The sequence below is a fragment of the Vanellus vanellus genome (genome assembly GCF_965231255.1).
Source record: "Vanellus vanellus genome assembly, chromosome: 2".
Taxonomy (NCBI): Eukaryota; Metazoa; Chordata; class Aves; order Charadriiformes; family Charadriidae; genus Vanellus; species Vanellus vanellus.
In genome coordinates, this window is record NC_138906.1 from 108,407,428 (window position 1) to 108,427,215 (window position 19,788).

The following is a 19,788-nucleotide window of genomic DNA, read 5'->3' on the forward strand; positions in this document are numbered from 1 at the left end:
ACAGGCGCCTTCCCGACGGCGCCCGTCCCCAGGCGGTGCGCTCTCCCTGGGGGCCGGCAGGGCGCGCCACCGCTTCACACCCCTGAGGAGACGACACCCGGGCGGCGGCGCGCCGGGACACCGCTCAGTGCGCCGCGCCGGGATACCGCTTCGCTCCACGCTTCCCCGGGGATGAGGAAGGCAACGGCCCAAGAGGAGAGCACCGCCTCCCTTATCGCTATCCCCCCTCCGCACCCGCCGGGCTCCCGTAGCGGGGCGGGCGGGCTCGGCGCGGGGCTGCATGGGAGTTGTAGTTATTTCTGCTGCCGCCGGCGCCCGGCGGGCTGGCGCGGGGCGGAGCGAAAGCTCCCAGCGTGCTTCGCGCGCAGCAGAGGGCGGCCGGGGAAGCGGCGGACCACAGGGGGGAAGGGCGGTGGACTACGTTTCCCAAGGTGCACCGCGGCTACCGGTGGCCAGGCGGGGCGGGCTGGCGGCGGAACCGGCGCGGCGGTTGAATGTTGGCGGGGAGAGGGGCGCGATGGAGTTGTCGCCGCTCGTCAGGAAGCTGGGTAACGGCTCCCTTCTGCCTCCCGCGGCACTGGGCCCGCCTGCCGAGGGGCTCCGCGGCTGTCCCGGACCTCCTCCGCGGGGCTGTGTGAAGGGGGGCGGTGAGGGGCCTGACCCCCCCCCCCCCCGCCCGCTACAGCGGCTTCGGGCCGTCTGTTGCGTGTGGGAGCCCGGCTGCTGACCGGGGAGGGAGGGAGAACGGGGGGGTGCTCCTTCTTCGGTACTCGCGGAGCGCGGCTGCCCCTACTCGGCCTCCGCTTCTACACGCTCCCCCTCCCCCCGCCCCCCCGGACCCGTCGCCGTTTTGCTGCCTTCTGCTTTTCCACTCTTCCCTCTCCTTCCCCCCTTCCCCGACGGCAGCCGGTGATGCTTCCCTGGGAAATGCCGCAGGTTTTCCCCTTCGATTCAATGGGCTTGGGTAGTTTTTTGTCAGATCCGTGAGTCCGAGGCAGCTTTCTGGCATCCGCAATATATTGTGGTAGAAGTTCTCAGAATTTAGTTGAGTGCTTCAAGAAAAAGGCCATCCTCTTGTTTGACGTTTGGCACCAGGTTGTGTCGGTGTATCTTTCAATATTTCACACTTTTTACACCGTACAGACATGCTTGATTAGCTTCCTGCTGGTGAGTGCAATCATATTTGTCCTCCTGGTAAGCATAATGCTGACAGCATAAAAGCTAGCTTTTTTCACACGTCTTTGACAGCATTATGGTTTTCCAAATAAGAAGTTTTAACAAGTTATGTCAGATGATTTTATGGGGTTTGTAATCCCTTTTTTTTTGGGCAGGTCATGAACTGGCAGAGATAAGAGAACGATCTTTGAAGACTATTCTGTTTAAATTACATCATAACTTGATTTCGTATGCCGATCTGGTCCATGAAAAAGTGCTTTTCCTTAATCTTTTGGAGTGGTTCAATTTTCCAGTTGTACCAATGAAAGAGGAAGTACTAACTTTTGTGAACAATTTGATCAAGGTATGATATACAAACACTGGTTTATATAGAAACTATATGTCTTTAGAATGCTAAAGCTAAGTAAAACTGGATGTTATTTGGTTGTATAGCTCCATGTAACGAGAATTTAGATTGTTTTACAAAGACGTGAATAATAAAGCCACTGTGTGTAGACAGAGATAACCAAAAATTTGAGTGACTTGCAATTGGTCACAGGGATAACAGAAAAAATAATTATTTTCTGGGTTTCTACTTTAGTTCTACTGCTTCTTCAGTTTCTCATTTAGTGTTTGATTTCTTGTTTGGAACATGATTTGCAGCTAAGCGCTTGCACTGTTCCTGAAAAGTGAAGATTTGAACAATGGTGCAACTTACTTTAGAAAAGTTGAGAAAACGTTGCAGAAATTTCAGAGATCTCATAATAAATTCTTATATTTTAATAACTAAACAGAAAAGGAAAAAAAATGCCATCCTTGAAACTGATGGATGGTCTAAACAAAGGTGAAATCTAACAAGTTTTGATTATGTTTCTTTCCTGTCCTCCCTATCCTTCAGGCTAACTTTGTCAGTTATTTGTCCTAATGTAGCATCCACCTGCTGCTCAGAAACTGATTGGAATTGGCGCAGTGGAATTCTTCTCTCAGCTTCGTCCCAATGTGAATCCAAACTTGCAGGCTATAATTGATGGGATTGTGGATGGACTGTTCTTCCTTCCTTCTAGTTCTTTATCAGTACATTATCAGACTCGGTCTCAGCCTTCAGTAGATCAGCCAGGTAAATGACATATTTTGAAGTGTGTTTTATTTACAAAAAGTAAATTAAAAGCTTCTAGGCTATGAAAAGTTGGGGTTTTCAGGCATAGCAGGCAAATTATTCCTGAGAGATCAGTGAAGTGTATGGTAAGCAGATTCTGCCAGAGAAAGTGTGATCTTAGCTAAATGAGATAGTGTCATTCCTGTAATGGAATTCTCTGCTCAAGAACTGTCCTGTTGTTTGTAATGAGACCTTCTCTTTCCTTTTCTTCCTATGTAGTATCTGTTTGCTATAATGTAAAAAGGGCGTGGCACAGGACATGAACTTCCAAAGACTGCTTTATGGCAGCAAGTGTAGCAACTTCGAACAAATCTGCAATTAAACCAGTATGTTTTGCTACTTTTCTTTGAGAGCTATTCAAATCTTAAAAAAAAAAAAAAAATACAAACAACAAACCAAAGGCAGTAAGTGAACCTAGTAGAATGATTTTATAACTATGTTAGTGTTATATGCACTATCTGCTCAGTTTTGGATAAGTATTTGTCAATATGTAAGTTTTCTTTAAAATTTCACATTACGTATGAGGTACTTTACATATGTGTGGAGCTCTATTACTCGGTTCTGTTATCTAGCTTATTATCTATCTGTAACAATGATTTACAGTGCCACTTAGATGTAGTCAAAAACTTAACTCACGTGGTTCTCCTATTGTGCCTTAAAAATTTTAGCACAAAGTACAGAGGTGAAAATGATGTACCGTGGAGGTCCTTATTTCATCCTCCTGGCTCTTGTGGAAAAGATAATGCTGTTATACTTCATGGTGTAGTAATGGCTGCACCTCTGTTGCTCATACTGTGCAATCTCAGATATAAAAGTAATTTTCCTGTGGTTTCTGCAGCCTGTCTAATGTTTTTTTTTTTTTGTTTGTTTGTTTTTTTTGTCCCTGTGCCCACATAAGAGTTTAGCTAGATTTTTACCCAAGATTGCCACTGTATGGGGAATAATATAATAATCTTTTACATATGCATTCTTAAATGACACCTTTTTGAAAGTACCCAGTTGAAGTATTGTACATAATTCCTGCTTATGCTGTAAATTGTATACACGTGGGGATTAAGTAATCTTAATGCTTAGTAACAGGAGTGTTGTATTTTTCTTTCTGTTTCAAGTTCGTTACTGGGAAAAATTGTAAACTAATAATCTGGACATTATCTAGTTTGATCCTTTCAAGCAAATTTGTTCTGGTTACATTGCTTTTAATGTTACATACCTTGTGTGTATTTTGTTATACAGTTTGTGTATTAATTACATGTATTTAGTAATATACAAATTATATACGGGGGGACAACTTTTCAGCTGACAAGAAAAGACAGCAGTTTTGGTAGAACAAGTTTTTAAATAGCTAATTTAAAGAGTTAATTTTATTACTACATAGGTAGTTTAGAGCAAAACGTATTTTTTGGCTGCCAGTCCTCTATCAGGTGATACATTTTGTGTAATTGTTTTTGCTATTGCTTGTATAGTATGTAAGGTAGTGTAAGAAAATGGGAAAAAAACTTTACAGTTGCAGAATATGATTGTAAAAAATAAACATCGACACACTCTTTTTACTCCACTTTCCTGATCATCTGAAACTATTTTAAATTAGTTTCCTTAATAGGTTAAAACTCAAAGGCAAAAGGGAGGCAGTTCAGGAAAAGCATGAACATAAATTGAGTTTTGCTTTTGTTTTTTTTCTTAGTGTACATTTTTTAAACTTACCCTTTATTTGTTTTAGTTCTACCTCAAGAAGAATTATTCACTGGATATTTTTGTCAAGGTAGAAGTCATCTGCCGCAGTTAGAAATGCCTCCCAAACGAACAGTTGGTATGTGTACATATAAAATAAGAATATGTTAAATACAGAAAGTGCTTAGAGTTGTAATTTAGATTGAATTCCATTACAAATATTTTTATTGGCTTTTCTTTTTCCTGTTATTATGCTATGAAATCTAGTATCACAGAAACTACAATTACAATGCTTATGAAAATGATATTCATCTTAATAGATCTTTCTCTTTTCTAGTAAATAGCTATAGCTAGTGTAACTCTTTGGAATATGTAAACTATGTTAAAATATGCTGTAATTGTAAAAATTATTTAAATTGTGAGTGCTTTTCAGAAGATCTGTGTTCCATAGTCATAAGTGGCTGTTTAAGTACCTTTTTATTTCAACACACTTTTTTATTTTTTTCAAAAAAAATAAAAAGCTGACGTACCTTTCTACTTTTCAGAAAACTAGATTAGGTGCTTTAGAAGTCTTTATCTTGTACCTAAATAAAAAACAGTGTTATGCTTTTATTTTTTTGTCAGTAAAATGATATGAACTGTTTCACTGACAATCACAGACCAATATTATTTTGTCAAGTGTTTGCCTGTACCTAAATACTAGTAGCAGTTCACAGGAGAGTGTCATATTTAACATACAGTGCAGTGCTGAGAACTGGATTTTTAATATATGGCTTTGGAGTTACTGTATGTAAATCACCAGATTACTTTTTTTAGCAGTGCATCAGCTATCTTTAGAATTGCACAATAATTATTACGAGTTTTAAGTTAAAAATAGCTTTAAAGTTATGTTAGTTAAAAAGTTATTATGTGTCATGATTTTGTAACAACTATAATTTCTACTGCTCCGAGAGGAAAAGCATGAGGTCAATTTTCTATTTTTAGAGATCATGCTAATAAATATTCTTTAGTAGTAGAACAAAATTATAATTCAATATAAACCATGATATGGGGGATCAAATACTCTTCCATTAATGCTGTGTTTTCTGTTGGCTAACTCTTCAGTAAATGTATTTAATTTTGTTTTGAGATTACCTTAATATTTTTTTGGTATTGCTGAAAACTCTTATTAGAAGCACTTGAGTTTGTGGAATTCTATATTTAGTAAAAGGTATTTCTATTTCAGATAGTATATAGTTCGTAAGTTTTTGACTTTGCCATGGAAATACACAGTGTAATATTTCTATAAAATATACTCCAAAATATCCACTCTCTTTTTTGCAGTGAAATGCTTGAAATTTTCCACGTTTCCTTGGCTGACTCTGACTTCAACAGATAGACATGTTCTTTCATCAAATGAAAGGTATAGTAATAGAAACATTACCATTTGGTTGTAGTTTTTGTTTTTCTTGGGTAAGAGTGGTTCTAAATTTCTGCCATCCTGCATCATTAGACTGTTCCTGTAAATGACCTAATGAGTTAATTTTGATTGTTAAAGCTGTGCTGAAGTTGAGCAAAGCAGATAAACGATGAGTTGTAATAAGACTCTGTTAATGTTGCTCTCCATTCTTTGTGTTTAATTTGGAGAACATTTTTTTTGTTCATGACACGTCAGTCTTCTAAACTTCTCAAGTGGGCCAAAGATTTTGTTCAGTTAATTTTAGAACAAGCTTGAATAGATTCATTATTTATTTTACCCCCATGGCCACTTGGCAGAGAAGTTCATACTTAAGGTGGTAGATTGACTAGGTTTAGGCCAATAAATTTAAGTACAATCCCTTATCCAGGCATTGAGTGATTCGGATCATCGTTCTGCAGAGATTTGGTTTGGTTTGAACTTTAGTTTAGAAAAACAGTGTTTGAAGCGGCCCAGGGAAAAGTTCTGTAGTTGGGATTCCTTATGAGTTGACACAGAGCTGTGCTAGATTTCTAGCAAATCCAGCAATTGCAGTATCGTGGACTGGACTATTTAACAAGTCTACTCTAACTGTAATAGGTTTTTGTGGGTTTTTTTTTTTTTTTTTCCTTTCGAAAGATCTCTGAAGCTGGAAAACCTCTTTAATATTTTATTTCCTTTATGCCTGAGTCTAGGAAAACAACATGGATCCTTAAAACTAGACAGGCTTGATTTTTTTACAGTGGTTTCTGAAACAATAAAAACAGAAAAAATAAAAGTGAAGTGGAATACCCCAAAGGTTCTTCTTATTTACTAATGTACATATTAGAGAATAGCTAATAAATTTCTTCCTTTATGTAACTTCCCACATATGTAATTCAAGTGCTTTTAAGTTGTACATGAAACTTGGTAATGAAAAAGCTTTCTTACTGGTAAGAGTTAGATTACTTGCTGTATACCACTGAGATAATCACTAGCTTCACAGGGAATTTCCAGTCTTTCTTATCTTAATTTCAAATTCAGAATCAATACAGTTATTTCTCTTCTGGGAACTTAATTTTACATGGGGTTTGATAACAGCTGGAATTGAGATTTTTTTTTTTTTTATTGTATACAGAACGAGCATAGCTAAGGAATAATTCAAGTTTAAAAATGATATGGCAATAGAAATACAGCATTTTTTTTCTTTAGATTCCTCACTGTTGTGGTTATAACTTTCTTGTAAAGACTTGTTCAAGCTAATGATTACTGTGTGGTTTTTTAATACATATTTAAATATGAACTGCATTTTTAGCTCTTTGAGAAGTAACAACCAAAGTTTAATTTGGAGTACATGTGAGCTTCTACAGGATGTGATTATGCAAGATTTTCCTGCTGAGATCTTCCTTCAAAGGCCAAAGATTGTACAGGCAAGATTTCACATGAAGTTTAAGGTTTTTCTTGTGCTATAATATAATTTGTGCTCTAGGTGCATAGAAAAGGGGACATTAGCTATATATTGTATTTAGAAAGTTATTTGGTTATAATAACATATATTGCTAATCAGTAACAAAGTGTTTTGTGAAATAATACTTTGTTTCTTCTGGATAAGATAAAATCGTGTCACTGTCATATGTACACCCTCTAATGGGCTCCCATAATGAAAATTGTGACTTTATTTGAAATATAATGTGAAACTCAGCTTTTTCCTTAGGACTGATAGTTTTGCATTCAGTAAGAGGACAGAATACAGTAAGAAGCCTATTTATTCTTTGCTGTGATTTTTAAGCGCTTTGAAACATTTATGAACTATATTTAGTTTAGTTCAAGAGTCTTGCTGGCATGGTTGTTCATGAAGGTGCGTTAATGTTCAGCTACCAGTGTTGATGGTTTTATATTTGCAGAGCCTTTTGTCTTTGCTAAACCTGGCTTTTGGAGGAGATGGAAGACATCGGTTAGCTTTGCAGGCTGTGTCATGCCTGCAACAGTTGTGCATCCTCTTGAGAAGCAGACTTAACTTTCACAGAGATCCAAGTTTTTCTTCCATGGAGCAAGGTAGGTATTTTTAAATATTTGAAATACCGTTGTGTTTCTACTTCAGGTAAGATTCTCTAAAATGATTAAAAAATAAAAAAAGCCAATCTGCAGCTTTATAGCAAATGTAACCTTGTGAAACTGTTTTGCTAAATGATGGTGTTAGTACTATTTATGTTAGTAAATATTTTTGGAGTACTTGTATTTTAAAATACTTATTCATTTTTACAACTTCCTGTGGCTCTCCATTCATCAACTTTTCCCAGTACCAAACTGTTTGTATGTCAGCAGGAGAGGGATTTTTAACTAAAACTAAATGAAATCTCTAAAGTAAAAGTGGGCAGAGTTTCAGAAAATTTTTCAAGCTAACAGTGTGTAACAATCTAGCTATTAATTTAATGAACTATGTTAATTTTCTTTTTTTATGGCTGAAAATAGTTTAATCATTGTTTTTAGATTTTACAGTCATTAGGGCTATTTCACAGTGTTTTAATGCTGAAATTTTGTAGATTAGTTGTAAGGATCTTCCTGTTTCCATTTTGTCAGCTGAATTTAATCAACTTTATTTCTGTAAATTGGTAGTCTGGTTCTCTTAAGATTGCCACTATATTTGATGTCTTAATAAATTATATTGGCTGTATCTTTGCTAATTCAGTTATAACATCAACAAATCCAATAGCCTTAGTCAGACACTATGTTTGTATTTTTAAAAATCAATATTTATGATTCAACTCTAATTTTCAGTGTTTTTGCCTTGGAATTGAGTTTTCAAACTCTGCTACTTGCCAGTGATAGGTTGTCCCAGGTCTCCAATATTTACTTGGTGTTTTCCGTATCCTACCTTAGTTACTTTTACTTCACTGTGTAGTATATTTCAGAATAGTGGATTCCACTAATGGAAAATACATCATTTGTGTTATATAAAGGCACAGCTTCCCAGAATTCATCTATGTCTTACTGTCAAGAAACAAGAGGTCCTCTTCGTTCTCAGAATCCATCACCTGGAAGTAGCAGCCCTCGGCCATCTGTGATTGGACGGACAGTTCAGCGTCCTAGAGGAGATGGTCAAGATTGGGATGCAGCGTCTTCCAGGTGAATAAAATAAGAAATAATTTATGCTTCAGTTAAAAAAATTATTAATATAGGCTTATATCATCAGCTCATTGTCAGTGTGTGGGATGACGCAAGAGTTTTTTTTTTTTTTTTTTAAGCTGTGAAAATTCAAACCACGTTGATGAATTAAACAGTTAGTTCTTTAAGTGGTGTTTAAGAATACATAAGATCAGTTTTACCTGGCACATTTTGTACCCAATCAATATTTTGAGTGAAATCTCTTAGAACCAGTTGTTACTGCTTGTGCATGTATTTGGAGGGTGCAGAAAAGCATGTATTTAGACTATTGCTGTAAAGTCAGGGATTTTTCTTTTTCTTCAACAGATGATCCCATAAGTTCTTTTAAGTTGAATGGCCATCCCCTAGGTAACAGTGTACACTATTGTCAAATGCTGTATAAAGGTTTCCGTTAAAGTCTTTAAACTTTGTTCTTAAATCTGACAACAAATTTCAGTTGCATATCATCTAAAAGTCAAACACCTATATGTAATTGTCAATTGTCTGTATAACCTCAAAATTTTGAGGTTGTTTGTGTGTCGCTTTGTTACTTATCTTGGCACAACAGACTTAAAGCTGCTCTTCAAGAACCAATGTCTTTTTAGTGTGTAGGAATTTAAAAATTCTTGTGAATCCTTACTGTGTGCTTGTTGGTAGTTTTTTTGAGTCTGTAGTATTACAGATGAGAATAGCTTATGTAGTTAATTGTAAATGCGTCTTGAGAGTCATTATATTAAGAGGTTATTTCTACTCATCTTGAGTCTAATGTATTAATTTTTTATCATGCAACTAATATGGCAGTGTAAATGAACTCAAGGTTTTATGTGTTCTGGGACCTGACCATTTTCTGCAGTTGAACAGTTAAGAGTTTAATAGCTGGTGTGTATTGCGCAAGAGATAGGAATGGCCTGGCTATCAGCGTAGTAAGGAAACCTATGTAAGAGTAGGAACCAGTCAGGGCCATGATGAGACATCTACAGTCCAGGGAGCAGTAATTTATTAAAAGTATAAGGCCATATTATAAGCTGTTCATGACTGTACACTTTTATCTTCTTGCACCTGTGTGCTGCAGTAGAGTTGCTCACCACCCATGAATCCCATTTCTTACAAAGATATAATTTATCCCAGAGACAGCATAAAGAAAAACGTGATGTTGAACAGAAAATATGATAGGGGGAAATGACTGTAGTGTTGCTCTGACATTGCTGATTTTGGTATGGCAGAGCTGCTTTTAGTGAATCTTGTCTTTTTCAACATAATTGTAATACAAATTATTTGTTTATTGCCATTTTATATGTAACTCTTCTTTTTCCTTGTTCTTAAATCTTGAGACTCTTCAATCTATCTGTTTGTCTGTTTCAAATTCTGCCTGGAAACTTAACCTTTCCTCCTCTGCATTGTTTTTACAATTGATACCTCTCCTTCCTCTGGTAAGTGCAATTAGCCACTACATATTGGTGAACTCTTCTATTTTTCTTATAGTCTTCTATTGACCTCTTATAATCAGTTGGCTTTTAAATTCTTAATTGCTATTCTTTAGACATCTTTTACACTTAGTTAGACAATATAATGTAACACTGTCATGCCACAACTCAGTTTCTTCAGCTTGTTTAATAGTAAAAAAGCAACCAAGCAAAAAAACAGCTATAAAAGTCATACAGGTTTTTAAAGCAATTCAAGATTGCTGAATATTGTTTAGGATAAGAAAAGACATTAAAAAAACATTTGTTCTGAGTTATATTAATTATAAAGCTGCCAATAGAATTAGATTCTTTTTGAAAGCAGTTGGAAAATAATAAAAGTATGAACTATATCTGGAGCTCATAATTAAAAATCATATATATAAAATAACTATGTATTTTATAATATATATTTGGTTGCACTTAAGGTTTTCTTCAACAACGGGATATTTTCAGTTTTACAGTGGACAAAGAAGTCTTACAGGCTTAAACATAGGGCACGCTTACGGAATTCTCCTTCTAAGGAATCTTGTGGCTAGCCGCATAGAATGGTTTTAATGTAGTAGGTATAGTTCAGACTGAAATGTCATTTAGTAAGTGGCCTGGCTCCAAGCAACTGATAGACTTTGTTCATCAAAAATAACGTTTCAAATCAACTAATTTTTCTCTTGTAACATCGTATTCATTGCATGTGTATTTCTTCCAGTACACATTTCTAAGTGCATTTGAATATGACTGCCAAAATAGTAGGCATTCACTTGTGATGCTACCAATTCTGACATTTAAAAACCCAACCAAACAAAATCCCCCTCTTCCTGCAACACTGAGTGGATAGCAGGGAAAGACTGAAATGGAAGGAAGGGTATGCATTAAGGAAGGAGGACCTTAAAATGCTTGATGCTATTTTTAACATCTATGCATATATGGGTTTTCTCTTTGCAAGAGTTAACTATGTCTCTTTTTTGTTTATTTTGTTTTGTTTGTTGTTTTAAGTGGAAACAGTACTCAAGCAAATGCAAACTCCAGAATCCCTCTGCATTCCCCACTTGACGTAGGACATATTGACCTACCAGATATTGAAAATGAGGACACTTTGGAATTACAGATGAAGCAGCTTAGCCTTCCTCAGTTTTGTGTTTCCATCTTGGAAAATGCAATACCTCTTCTAAGAACAGGTGAGAAAGCTCTGAATTAAGCACTTATGTATCCTTCACATCTTTAGTACAAACATTTTAAGAAGTTGGTATTATGAGGAGGGTAACACCAATAAATAAGGTATAGGTGATTACTGATATAGCTTGTTATAACAGTTCTTTTCTGGGGAATTTATTCGGGTCGTAAAGCTCGAATCTTCCGGTTAATTTCCAGAATTGCTGCAGAGTTTTCAAGTGGTTTTCAGTGATTGTGAGAAGTAGTGATAGGAAGAAGTGTTTGTGTGGTGGAAGAATGGCGTAGCTGAATAAAATACCATTCAGGAAGATGAAAAAATAACCACGCTTCACAAAACGTGTTCTGATCCCTTTGAGCATAGAGTTTTCCTCCAGTTCAAGAAATAATAAACAAAAATTCTTGGGAAAGGTTTATTTTTATTCTTATGCATGCAGTAACAAATTATAATTATGTGTTAAAAAACATAAGTAATAATAATCTCATTGCAACTAATGATTTTTATTTTAACTTACAAAGCTCCTGAATTAAAAAGTCTTTTTAAAGGACAGTCTTTTTGCTCTTAGGTTGTCTAAAATAGTATTTAGTTGTAAAACAATGTCATTCAAAACAGGTAATCGTAAACTTGGTAAGGTTTCCAAATATAGGAGCTGGAAATGTGTACCTATCTATGACTAGAATACTAAAATATTTATTTAATATACTTGTCAACATTTCCTGAGCTAGGTAGAGGCTTTAACTTATAAAAATTGTATGAAATATGTATCAAATTTCCATTTACAATTGTTTTCATGACTGTTTATAACTTCTTATGACTTTCTGTTCTGTCACAAAATACTAATTTACTTGTGTATTTCATGGTAACACCAGCATTAATCTGTGTCTGCAAGAAAATTATTCAATCCTCATTTATTTGGTAATAAACCAAACCAAAATGAATAAAAGTTTTGTTTTCCCCCTTTAGAACAGTGATGTTTAAATATTAATTCTTCACAAGCACATTCATGACTTCTGGCATCTTCTCTTTTATTTATAATGTAAAACTGCAGAAAATATCTTTTCTATCTTTTCCATTTCTAGCGCATGTCACTTCAAATCTGCAGAATTAAAATATAGTGAGTTTTTCCATCTTTCAAGATTTTTTTGTTTGCATCTTATCATAAACTAAAGTAGTTTCATTTTCAGATGAAGTTGATCTGTCTTTGTTTCTCTTGCCCTCAGGTTTTTTTACACTTTTTAAACTCTACTAGATCACATTTCTTCTTTCTTCCACTTTGCTGTAATGAGACATAGGTTGTAAGCAAATTAATATTTTTATCCTGTTGCCATTGATCTGAAATCCTCTGATCTGAAGGCACACTGTGATACTGTGAGACAGTAACACACTGTTTCTCATGTTTTCTGAATTATTTGCTTCAGTAACATCAATAGCTATAGTGTAGATTTTCTTCTTGCTGTTTAAATTACTGGGTAAAGGAAAAACAGTAAGCTTACTGTAAAATTCACTTGCTTGTATTTTACAATATAATGTATATTTCAGTTAAGCGCAAATTCTGTTCCCTGTGGAGGTGTTCATTGGAATTTTTCTTCCTTTGTGCTGACCTGTCTTGTGAGTGAAGTCATTTCAGAAATCAATAGCGGTGTGGGTTTTGGGTTCTTTGTTTTGTGGTTTGTTTTTTTTTTTTTGTTTGTTTTTTTTTTTTTTTTTGGTGTTCCCCCCCCAATCAGTTTTAAGCTAACATACTAGGTTACAGTTCAGTGTTAATACTGCATGTCTTAAAGACAATTATTTACGTTTGAACAGCAAAAGATTTGTTTTGCAGTCATTGATTATATCTGTCTTGCTGTGCATTTAGTAATAAACTCTTAGCACATACTAATTGCCACAGGTGTTGGGAAATGAGTATTTTCCTGGTACATTCATGTAAGAGTATGGTGGAATGAACTTGCATGTCTGTAGATCATGACAGCTACAGCAAAGTGTTGTTGCAGATGTTATGTTTAGTTATTGACTTAAAAATATTTCTGAAACTGTAACTCAAGACCACCATTTTTTATTACGTGCATTAAAATGGAGAAATTTATTAAGGTACCTTTCAAATGTTTTAAACATAGAAATTTGATGAAGAATTTGCAAGAGAATTGTGAAGAGAGAAAAAGTGCTTTTTGGAGTTTTCAGGCCTTCAAATTGGCAACATTTTGCCTAAAATAAATGGAAATCAGCAGTTCTGTGAGACAGGAAAAAGCAAGATTTCAAAAAGGCCCTGTGCCATTCTCTGCCATATGCTCAACTCAGAGCAGATCGCTTAAGCTACAAATTGCATGAGCTGTGGTCATTGTCACTACATAGTCAGTCACACACACACACGTATATGTTTTTTTCCTCGAGTATATCAACAAGGCTTGTACAGTGTATAAAATCTACCAAAGATAGAAAAAGTGACAAAGAAATTAATGTTCAATCATAACAAGCAGTAGAGCTTGCTTTTTTTTTTGTTAACAGATTTTGAAGGATTGAAAATTTTTATGGTAATTAAAAAAATAAATTGGAAATTCAATGGTGGTGTGTGAAATCCATCCATGGTTTTAAATAGAAACATACCATCAACAACTAACTAAGCCAACAGTTGCACTAAATCGAGTATTTGGGGAAAACTGTCACTGTATGGTTCCCTAGGATGCTAGGCGATTTTGGCATCCTCTGTTGTATGAGGTTAAAAATATTTGGTCTGTGGCCAGATATTCTGCCTTGTTCTTCATGAAACCTTCTAACCTCTGACTGTTTTGCTATTGTCTCATAATAAGGGATTATTGGAGGGTGTGTGCATATTTGTAGTAAATGTAGGCTGTAAACGTTTAAGCTTGGGCCAGGTTTCTTTGCAGCCCTCTATTCAAGGATAAAACTGTACAAAGTATAAAAATCACTAATAGACAGCCCAGAATAGCCTTGTTGTTAAGAGATACAGAGTCAAAAGGAGCAGTGAAAATTAATAAATGTTAGCCTAAAAACAAGGAGGGAAAATTGTTATGAAGGAAAGTGGATATTCAGTTCCTTACCTTTCAAAAGAAGAAATCCAACAAAATAATTCAGGAAGAAAGCCACTCCTGCGATTCCAAAAATGCAGATTAATAGGTCTAGATAATATATGTGGAAGATCTGTAGCCTAGCTGTCTGCGTGGTGGAAATAAGTGACTTTATTCTGAACTTCCAAGAAGTCCAGTAATTGGATTTTCAGATGCAATAAAGTTTATGTGGTACTATTGGATTTAAGGAAATGCAGCCTTTTTTTCAAGTATATGACTGCTTTAATATCTTCTGTTGTGATTTTGGCTAGCTGTTGTCTTCTGTGATTCAGAGCTATTGGTGGTTGAGGGCAGTTAGCATTAGTTTAATAGGAGTGTATAGGAAAATTAAAATATCAGAATTTCAAATTTGGAATAATCACTTGTTCAAAACGGTGTTTTCTGAATATCATAATACAATATTTTGTCTGTATTTGAATTTATCCTCTCATTTGTATTCCTAGGTAGCAGAAGAGTGACAATGGAAGTTCTTGAATTGCTTGTTGAAGACATGTCGCTTATCAGTGATGCTATTTCTGAAAATGTTTGGGAAGATGATAGCCTTTTTGCATTGGAATTGGTAAGATTCTTTAGGCCTTGATCAGCCATATTTAACAGCCTGCTTTTATATAAGCCTCTGACATTTTCTGCAGCGATTCATAGATCCAAGGCTGGAGTTGTAAGATACATGGTATCCGTTTCTTAGACAAAACTTACTGATCCCTGCACAGATTTCAGCTATCCTTAATTCTATTGTTTGGCTGGAAAAGAAAGGAGAAGGCTTTTTGTCCCAGGACAGATTCAAAGCATTAAGGTGCTGTTGACCAAACAATTTAAATTGATGGAAATACATACCTGAGAACAGTTGAGAGTTGTTATATACATGAAATATCAAATTAGTGAATTACAGATCACCTGCTTTTTTGAAGACAACTGAAAGCTGAAACATAAACCAGCATGGCTTATGTATGTAACAAACATACCAAAGTTGCAGACTGAAACTTGCCTAAAAACTTGAGCTAAATGTAGTCTTAAATGCACATGACACAAGTTAGAATTCTTGAAAATACCACTGAATATGAAACAGTGGTATTGCAATAATTATTAATTAATATATTACTGTAGGCTTCCCTGTTCTCTATTTTGCAAATGATGATATTTGTATTATCTATAGGGCTTAGCAGCGAATGAGAACTTTTTTCTCCAAATTTAGTGTACTGATCTGTCAAAACAATCGATCAACATCATCAGTAGTGAAGATTCCTTGCAGAACATTAAATCTAAGAAGCTTAATATGATATTTTGTCTAGTTGTTGTATGACCTGACTACATTCCATTGCATGTAAATCTATCAAACTACGGTAGAAACTGTGAGCATCATCACATGTACCTCATAATGATTGCTGTTAGTAGGATAATGGTTATTTCCAGACTACTAACAAGCAAAACTCTGCAAATAAGCTGGGTAGTTGTATACAATTATATTGATTTAAAAAAAAAAAGGCAAAAAAAAAAAAAAGCTTTGCTGATATAACTTTATTCCATTGTTAGAACTTTGAGATTTATTAGTAAAATACTTTTCAGATATAAAAAATCACCTCCCATTGAAAGTTGTGAATCTGCATAGATTTGTGATGCAGAGTTGGACTGTCCAGTGCAATTCAGTAAAGCTAACTTTGATAAAGCAATTACAAAGCAGGAGATAAGAGACAACTATTTATCTTTCTTACTGTTTGGGTAAATAAAAAGTAACTGCACAATTGTAGAAAACAACTGTTAAGTTTACCTTTATATTATTCAGTAGTGCATCAAATAATTATTTTTTTTTTAACAGAAATAGGCTGTGTTTTTAGAGTTGTTAGGCTTCAGTGCTTAGAAAACATTATTCTTTGTGTTTTGTATAAGCTCCAAGGGAAGGAAGTCTTGTGTCTCCTTTTTAGGAAACTTGGAAACATTTCTTGCATAACTTCATTGCTTTATGTTCCTTTGTTTATCTAATTTTAAAACTCTGCACTGGAATATCTTTATGAAAACTACATATTTTGGAAATCCCATTCAAAAATACTTAAGTTTGTAACTGTGTGTATTTTACCTATGTGTTTATGCTTCCTTCCTCCCAATTAAAATTTTTACTGGTGTCCAGTTTTGTCATGTGTACTTAAGCACAGTTTGATTCTGCCGTGTCAAAAAGTTGGATACCGCAGATTGCCGTAACCCCTTAGCTTATTTGGAGCAGATAACTTTGATACATCCCTGTCTGAGGGAGGAATACATGTTTTGAATCTACTGTTGATTTGAGACTCCATGGCAGAGAGATACTTACTTTTTTCAAATCCTGAAAAGGAAAATGAATCCTTTTCATCTTACTGTGTAATAACATGTGTTGATAATTACTTTTAAAGACTGATTTGATTTAGTCAATTGCTTCTTGTCGTTTTCTTCAACTCTGTTGAGGCAGATAAATAGTACTTAATTGCTTAACAGTGATTATAAATTTCTGGAATTAATAAGATAAATCTCACATGTGCTATTGCCTTCTTAGTCATTATTTGGCCTTCCAAAACTGGCAACTGAAATTAATTCTACTTTTGTTATAGTGTCCTTAAGTACAAACCTGGCTCTTTCAGGTGACCAAAATTCTAGAAACTAATTTTGTTTTATCCAGTGCCAGTGAGCTGGGTTTATCCAAATGATAGTGATTCTCAAGTAAGATTTTACATAATCTCAGAAATGTGCTGCTCTTAGAATGAATAGGCATAAAAACATTTGATTTTTCTCAAGGTTGGGATTGTGGATTGTTTTTCTTTCCTTTAATTTTCTTTTTTTTTTTTTTTTTTTTTTTTTTTAGTTTTATGGTAAAGCTTTATCAGCAGCTTCAAACCACCTCTTAATATTTCTGTATTAAAAGTGAACTTCAAAACAGTTAAAATTGCAGAAGTTCAAAAGGAATTAAGGGGGGGAGGAAAAGGGGGGACGGGTGGGAAGAGTAACCTGTAATGGGTAATTACTGACCAAAGTATTCAGAACTGCAAATGAAAGTAGAATGAGGTCTAGAACTAATGCCCAGTTCTGTTAAGATCACAAACAAAATGCTGTGTATTTTATATCATTTCTGCATCTTTACATTATTTTGTATAATTGGCATAATTAATGAAGCTATTGGTGCTGTATAAACACTGTAAAGATACAGTAATGTTTCAGTTAAATCTAATGATTGTATTACTGATTTTCTTTTCAGAAAGACAAATTGCTTCTGATCTTAGGTTTGCTCGGAGAAACTATATTATATCACAAAACAAATACAAGTACAGAGCAGCCCGAGATGATGTTGGTGCATCACAGAATGTCATTTATTAGCATTTCACTCTTCACTGTTAGATTGCTGCAAATACTTCTCCCTGTAGAAAAGGTATGCCATCACTAATTTAAAGTGATTGTCTTTTGATTTTGCATTTTAAGAGAGCAAAAAGTGATATTTTCCTCAGTGATTTAATACTGAGAGAATAGCCACTGGACAGAGAAATTAAGCTGATTTACATTGGCTGATGTATGATCACAGAAGCCTTGTCCATTCTTCAGTTATTGGTGCATTCTGCAGAATCTTCTGCAGATGCCAAGTCTTCAAAAAATATTTTTAATACTTTTTTTTAATGAGTTTCTGAAACTCAATCTTGTTTTTCCTCCTATAGTGTTTTTTCTGGTATGATGCATAGTTTGCAAAGCTATGCTGCCCCCTGCTTGTTTATAGTATGCATGCAAGTAAGACTAGAACTACATAATGTTTAAATCATTGCTCTTAATCTGATGGAACATCGTAAGCAATTACATTTCATACATTTTAGTGATTTAGTGATTTTAATTATTCTTTGCTTCCAGTGTTCTTTAAAAGAAGTTCTGTCGTAGCTTTTGGTTTTTTTTTCCAGTTTCTTTCAGATGGGGGGATCTGATGTTTGGAATTTTTTGTGGGATGGCAGGTGTTCAAAGGTGTTTAAACCTGAACGGGTTTACATTTTTGGGAGATGAGTTTTTATTGAAGTGTAGCTCTTTTTTAGACATTCTTCAATTTGAATAGCAGTTTGATTTTTCTGTTACAGGCTTTTGTCACAAATATTAAATCTTTTACTATTAATGTAAGTAGTCTTTTTAACCTGCAACTAAGTGTAGATATACTGATGTAATGACTTTTTATCATTTTTGTCTTTACGTTCTTATATACGTAATACAAAATTTCAATTGTGTAGATGACAGGAGTTGGAAAAAAACTCCTGTATTTTAGGTAAAAATTTTACTTGAAGTAACACTGAACACTTGCAGTAAAAAAAACCAAACAAACCAACAACAACAGAAACCCCAGTTCTTAGTATGTGGTATTACTACATGGAATTGTAGACAGCTTTTTATTAAAGACAGAAATAATCGTGGTCTGTGTATTCTCTGCCATCTAGTGGTTAGACAATAAATTGACCCTGGCCAATGGTGCTTGTGGTTGTTAGTGCTGTGGCTGGATCATACACAACTTTTGTGACTGGTTGTATGTCTGACATCTAATGAACTCTTACTTTTTAATTGAAAAAAAAAAAAAAATCTTCATACGGAATCACGGAGTTTCAGAGTTGGAAGGGACCTCTAGAGATCATCTAGTCCAACTCCCCTGCTAAAGCAGGATTGCCCAGAGCACATCACTCAGGACTGCATCCAGGCGCGTCTTGAAAATCTCCAGGGAAGGGGACTCCACAACCTCCCTGGGCAGCCTGTGCCAGTGCTCTGTCACCCTCACCGTAAAGAAGCTTTTCCGTGTATTTGAACGGAACTTCCTATGTTCTAACTTATGCCCGTTGCCCCTCGTCCTGTCACTGGGAACCATTGAAAAGAGCCTGGCTCCATCCTCCTTCAGCCCACCCTTTAGATACTTGTATGCCATAATAAGGTTTCCCCGCAGCCTTCTCTTCTCCAGGCTAAAGAGTCTCAGCTCTCTCAGCCTTTCCTCATAAGGCAGATGCTCCAATCCCTCAGTCATCTTAGTTGCCCTTTGCTGGACTCGCTCCAGCAGTTCCCTGTCCCTCTTGAACTGGGGAGCCCAAAACTGGACACAGTATTCCAGTTGTGGCCTCACCAGTGCAGAGTAGAGGGGGAGAATGACCTCCCTCGAACTACTGGCCACACTCTTCCCTATGCAGCCCAGGATTCCATTGGCCTTTTTGGCAACAAAGGCACATTGCTGGATCGTGGGTAATTTACTGTCTAGTAGGACCCCCAGACCCTTCTCCTCAGAACTACTTCCCAGCAGGTCTGCCCCTAACCTATACTGGTGCTTTGCATTCTTCCTCCCCAGGTGCAGGACCTTGCACTTGCTTTTGTTGAACCTCATTAGGTTCTTCTCTGCCCAGCTCTCCAGCCTGTCCAGGTCACGCTGGATGGCAGCACGACCCTCTGGGGTGTCAGCCACCCCACCCAGTTTGGTATCATCAGCAAACTTGCTGAGGATACACTCTGTCCCCTCATCCAGGTCATTAATGAATATATTGAACAAAATTGGACCAAGTATTGACCCCTGGGGGACA

The 19,788-nt window shown here is 36.1% G+C and overlaps 1 protein-coding gene across 1 annotated transcript in view; it reads left to right on the forward strand.

The window, feature by feature from the left end:
• Positions 1–517: 517 nt before the first annotated feature.
• Positions 518–19,788, forward strand: part of RTTN (rotatin) — a gene marked incomplete at its 5' end in the record, with an annotated part of 96,930 nt that continues 77,659 nt past the window's right edge. The window contains 11 exons of the mRNA XM_082479876.1: positions 518–548; positions 1,332–1,519; positions 2,086–2,272; positions 4,041–4,124; positions 5,303–5,381; positions 6,709–6,823; positions 7,298–7,448; positions 8,354–8,519; positions 10,991–11,172; positions 14,692–14,807; positions 17,466–17,636. Of these exons, the coding sequence (XP_082336002.1) occupies positions 518–548; positions 1,332–1,519; positions 2,086–2,272; positions 4,041–4,124; positions 5,303–5,381; positions 6,709–6,823; positions 7,298–7,448; positions 8,354–8,519; positions 10,991–11,172; positions 14,692–14,807; positions 17,466–17,636 (1,470 nt within the window). The remainder of the gene's footprint in view (positions 549–1,331; positions 1,520–2,085; positions 2,273–4,040; positions 4,125–5,302; positions 5,382–6,708; positions 6,824–7,297; positions 7,449–8,353; positions 8,520–10,990; positions 11,173–14,691; positions 14,808–17,465; positions 17,637–19,788) is intronic.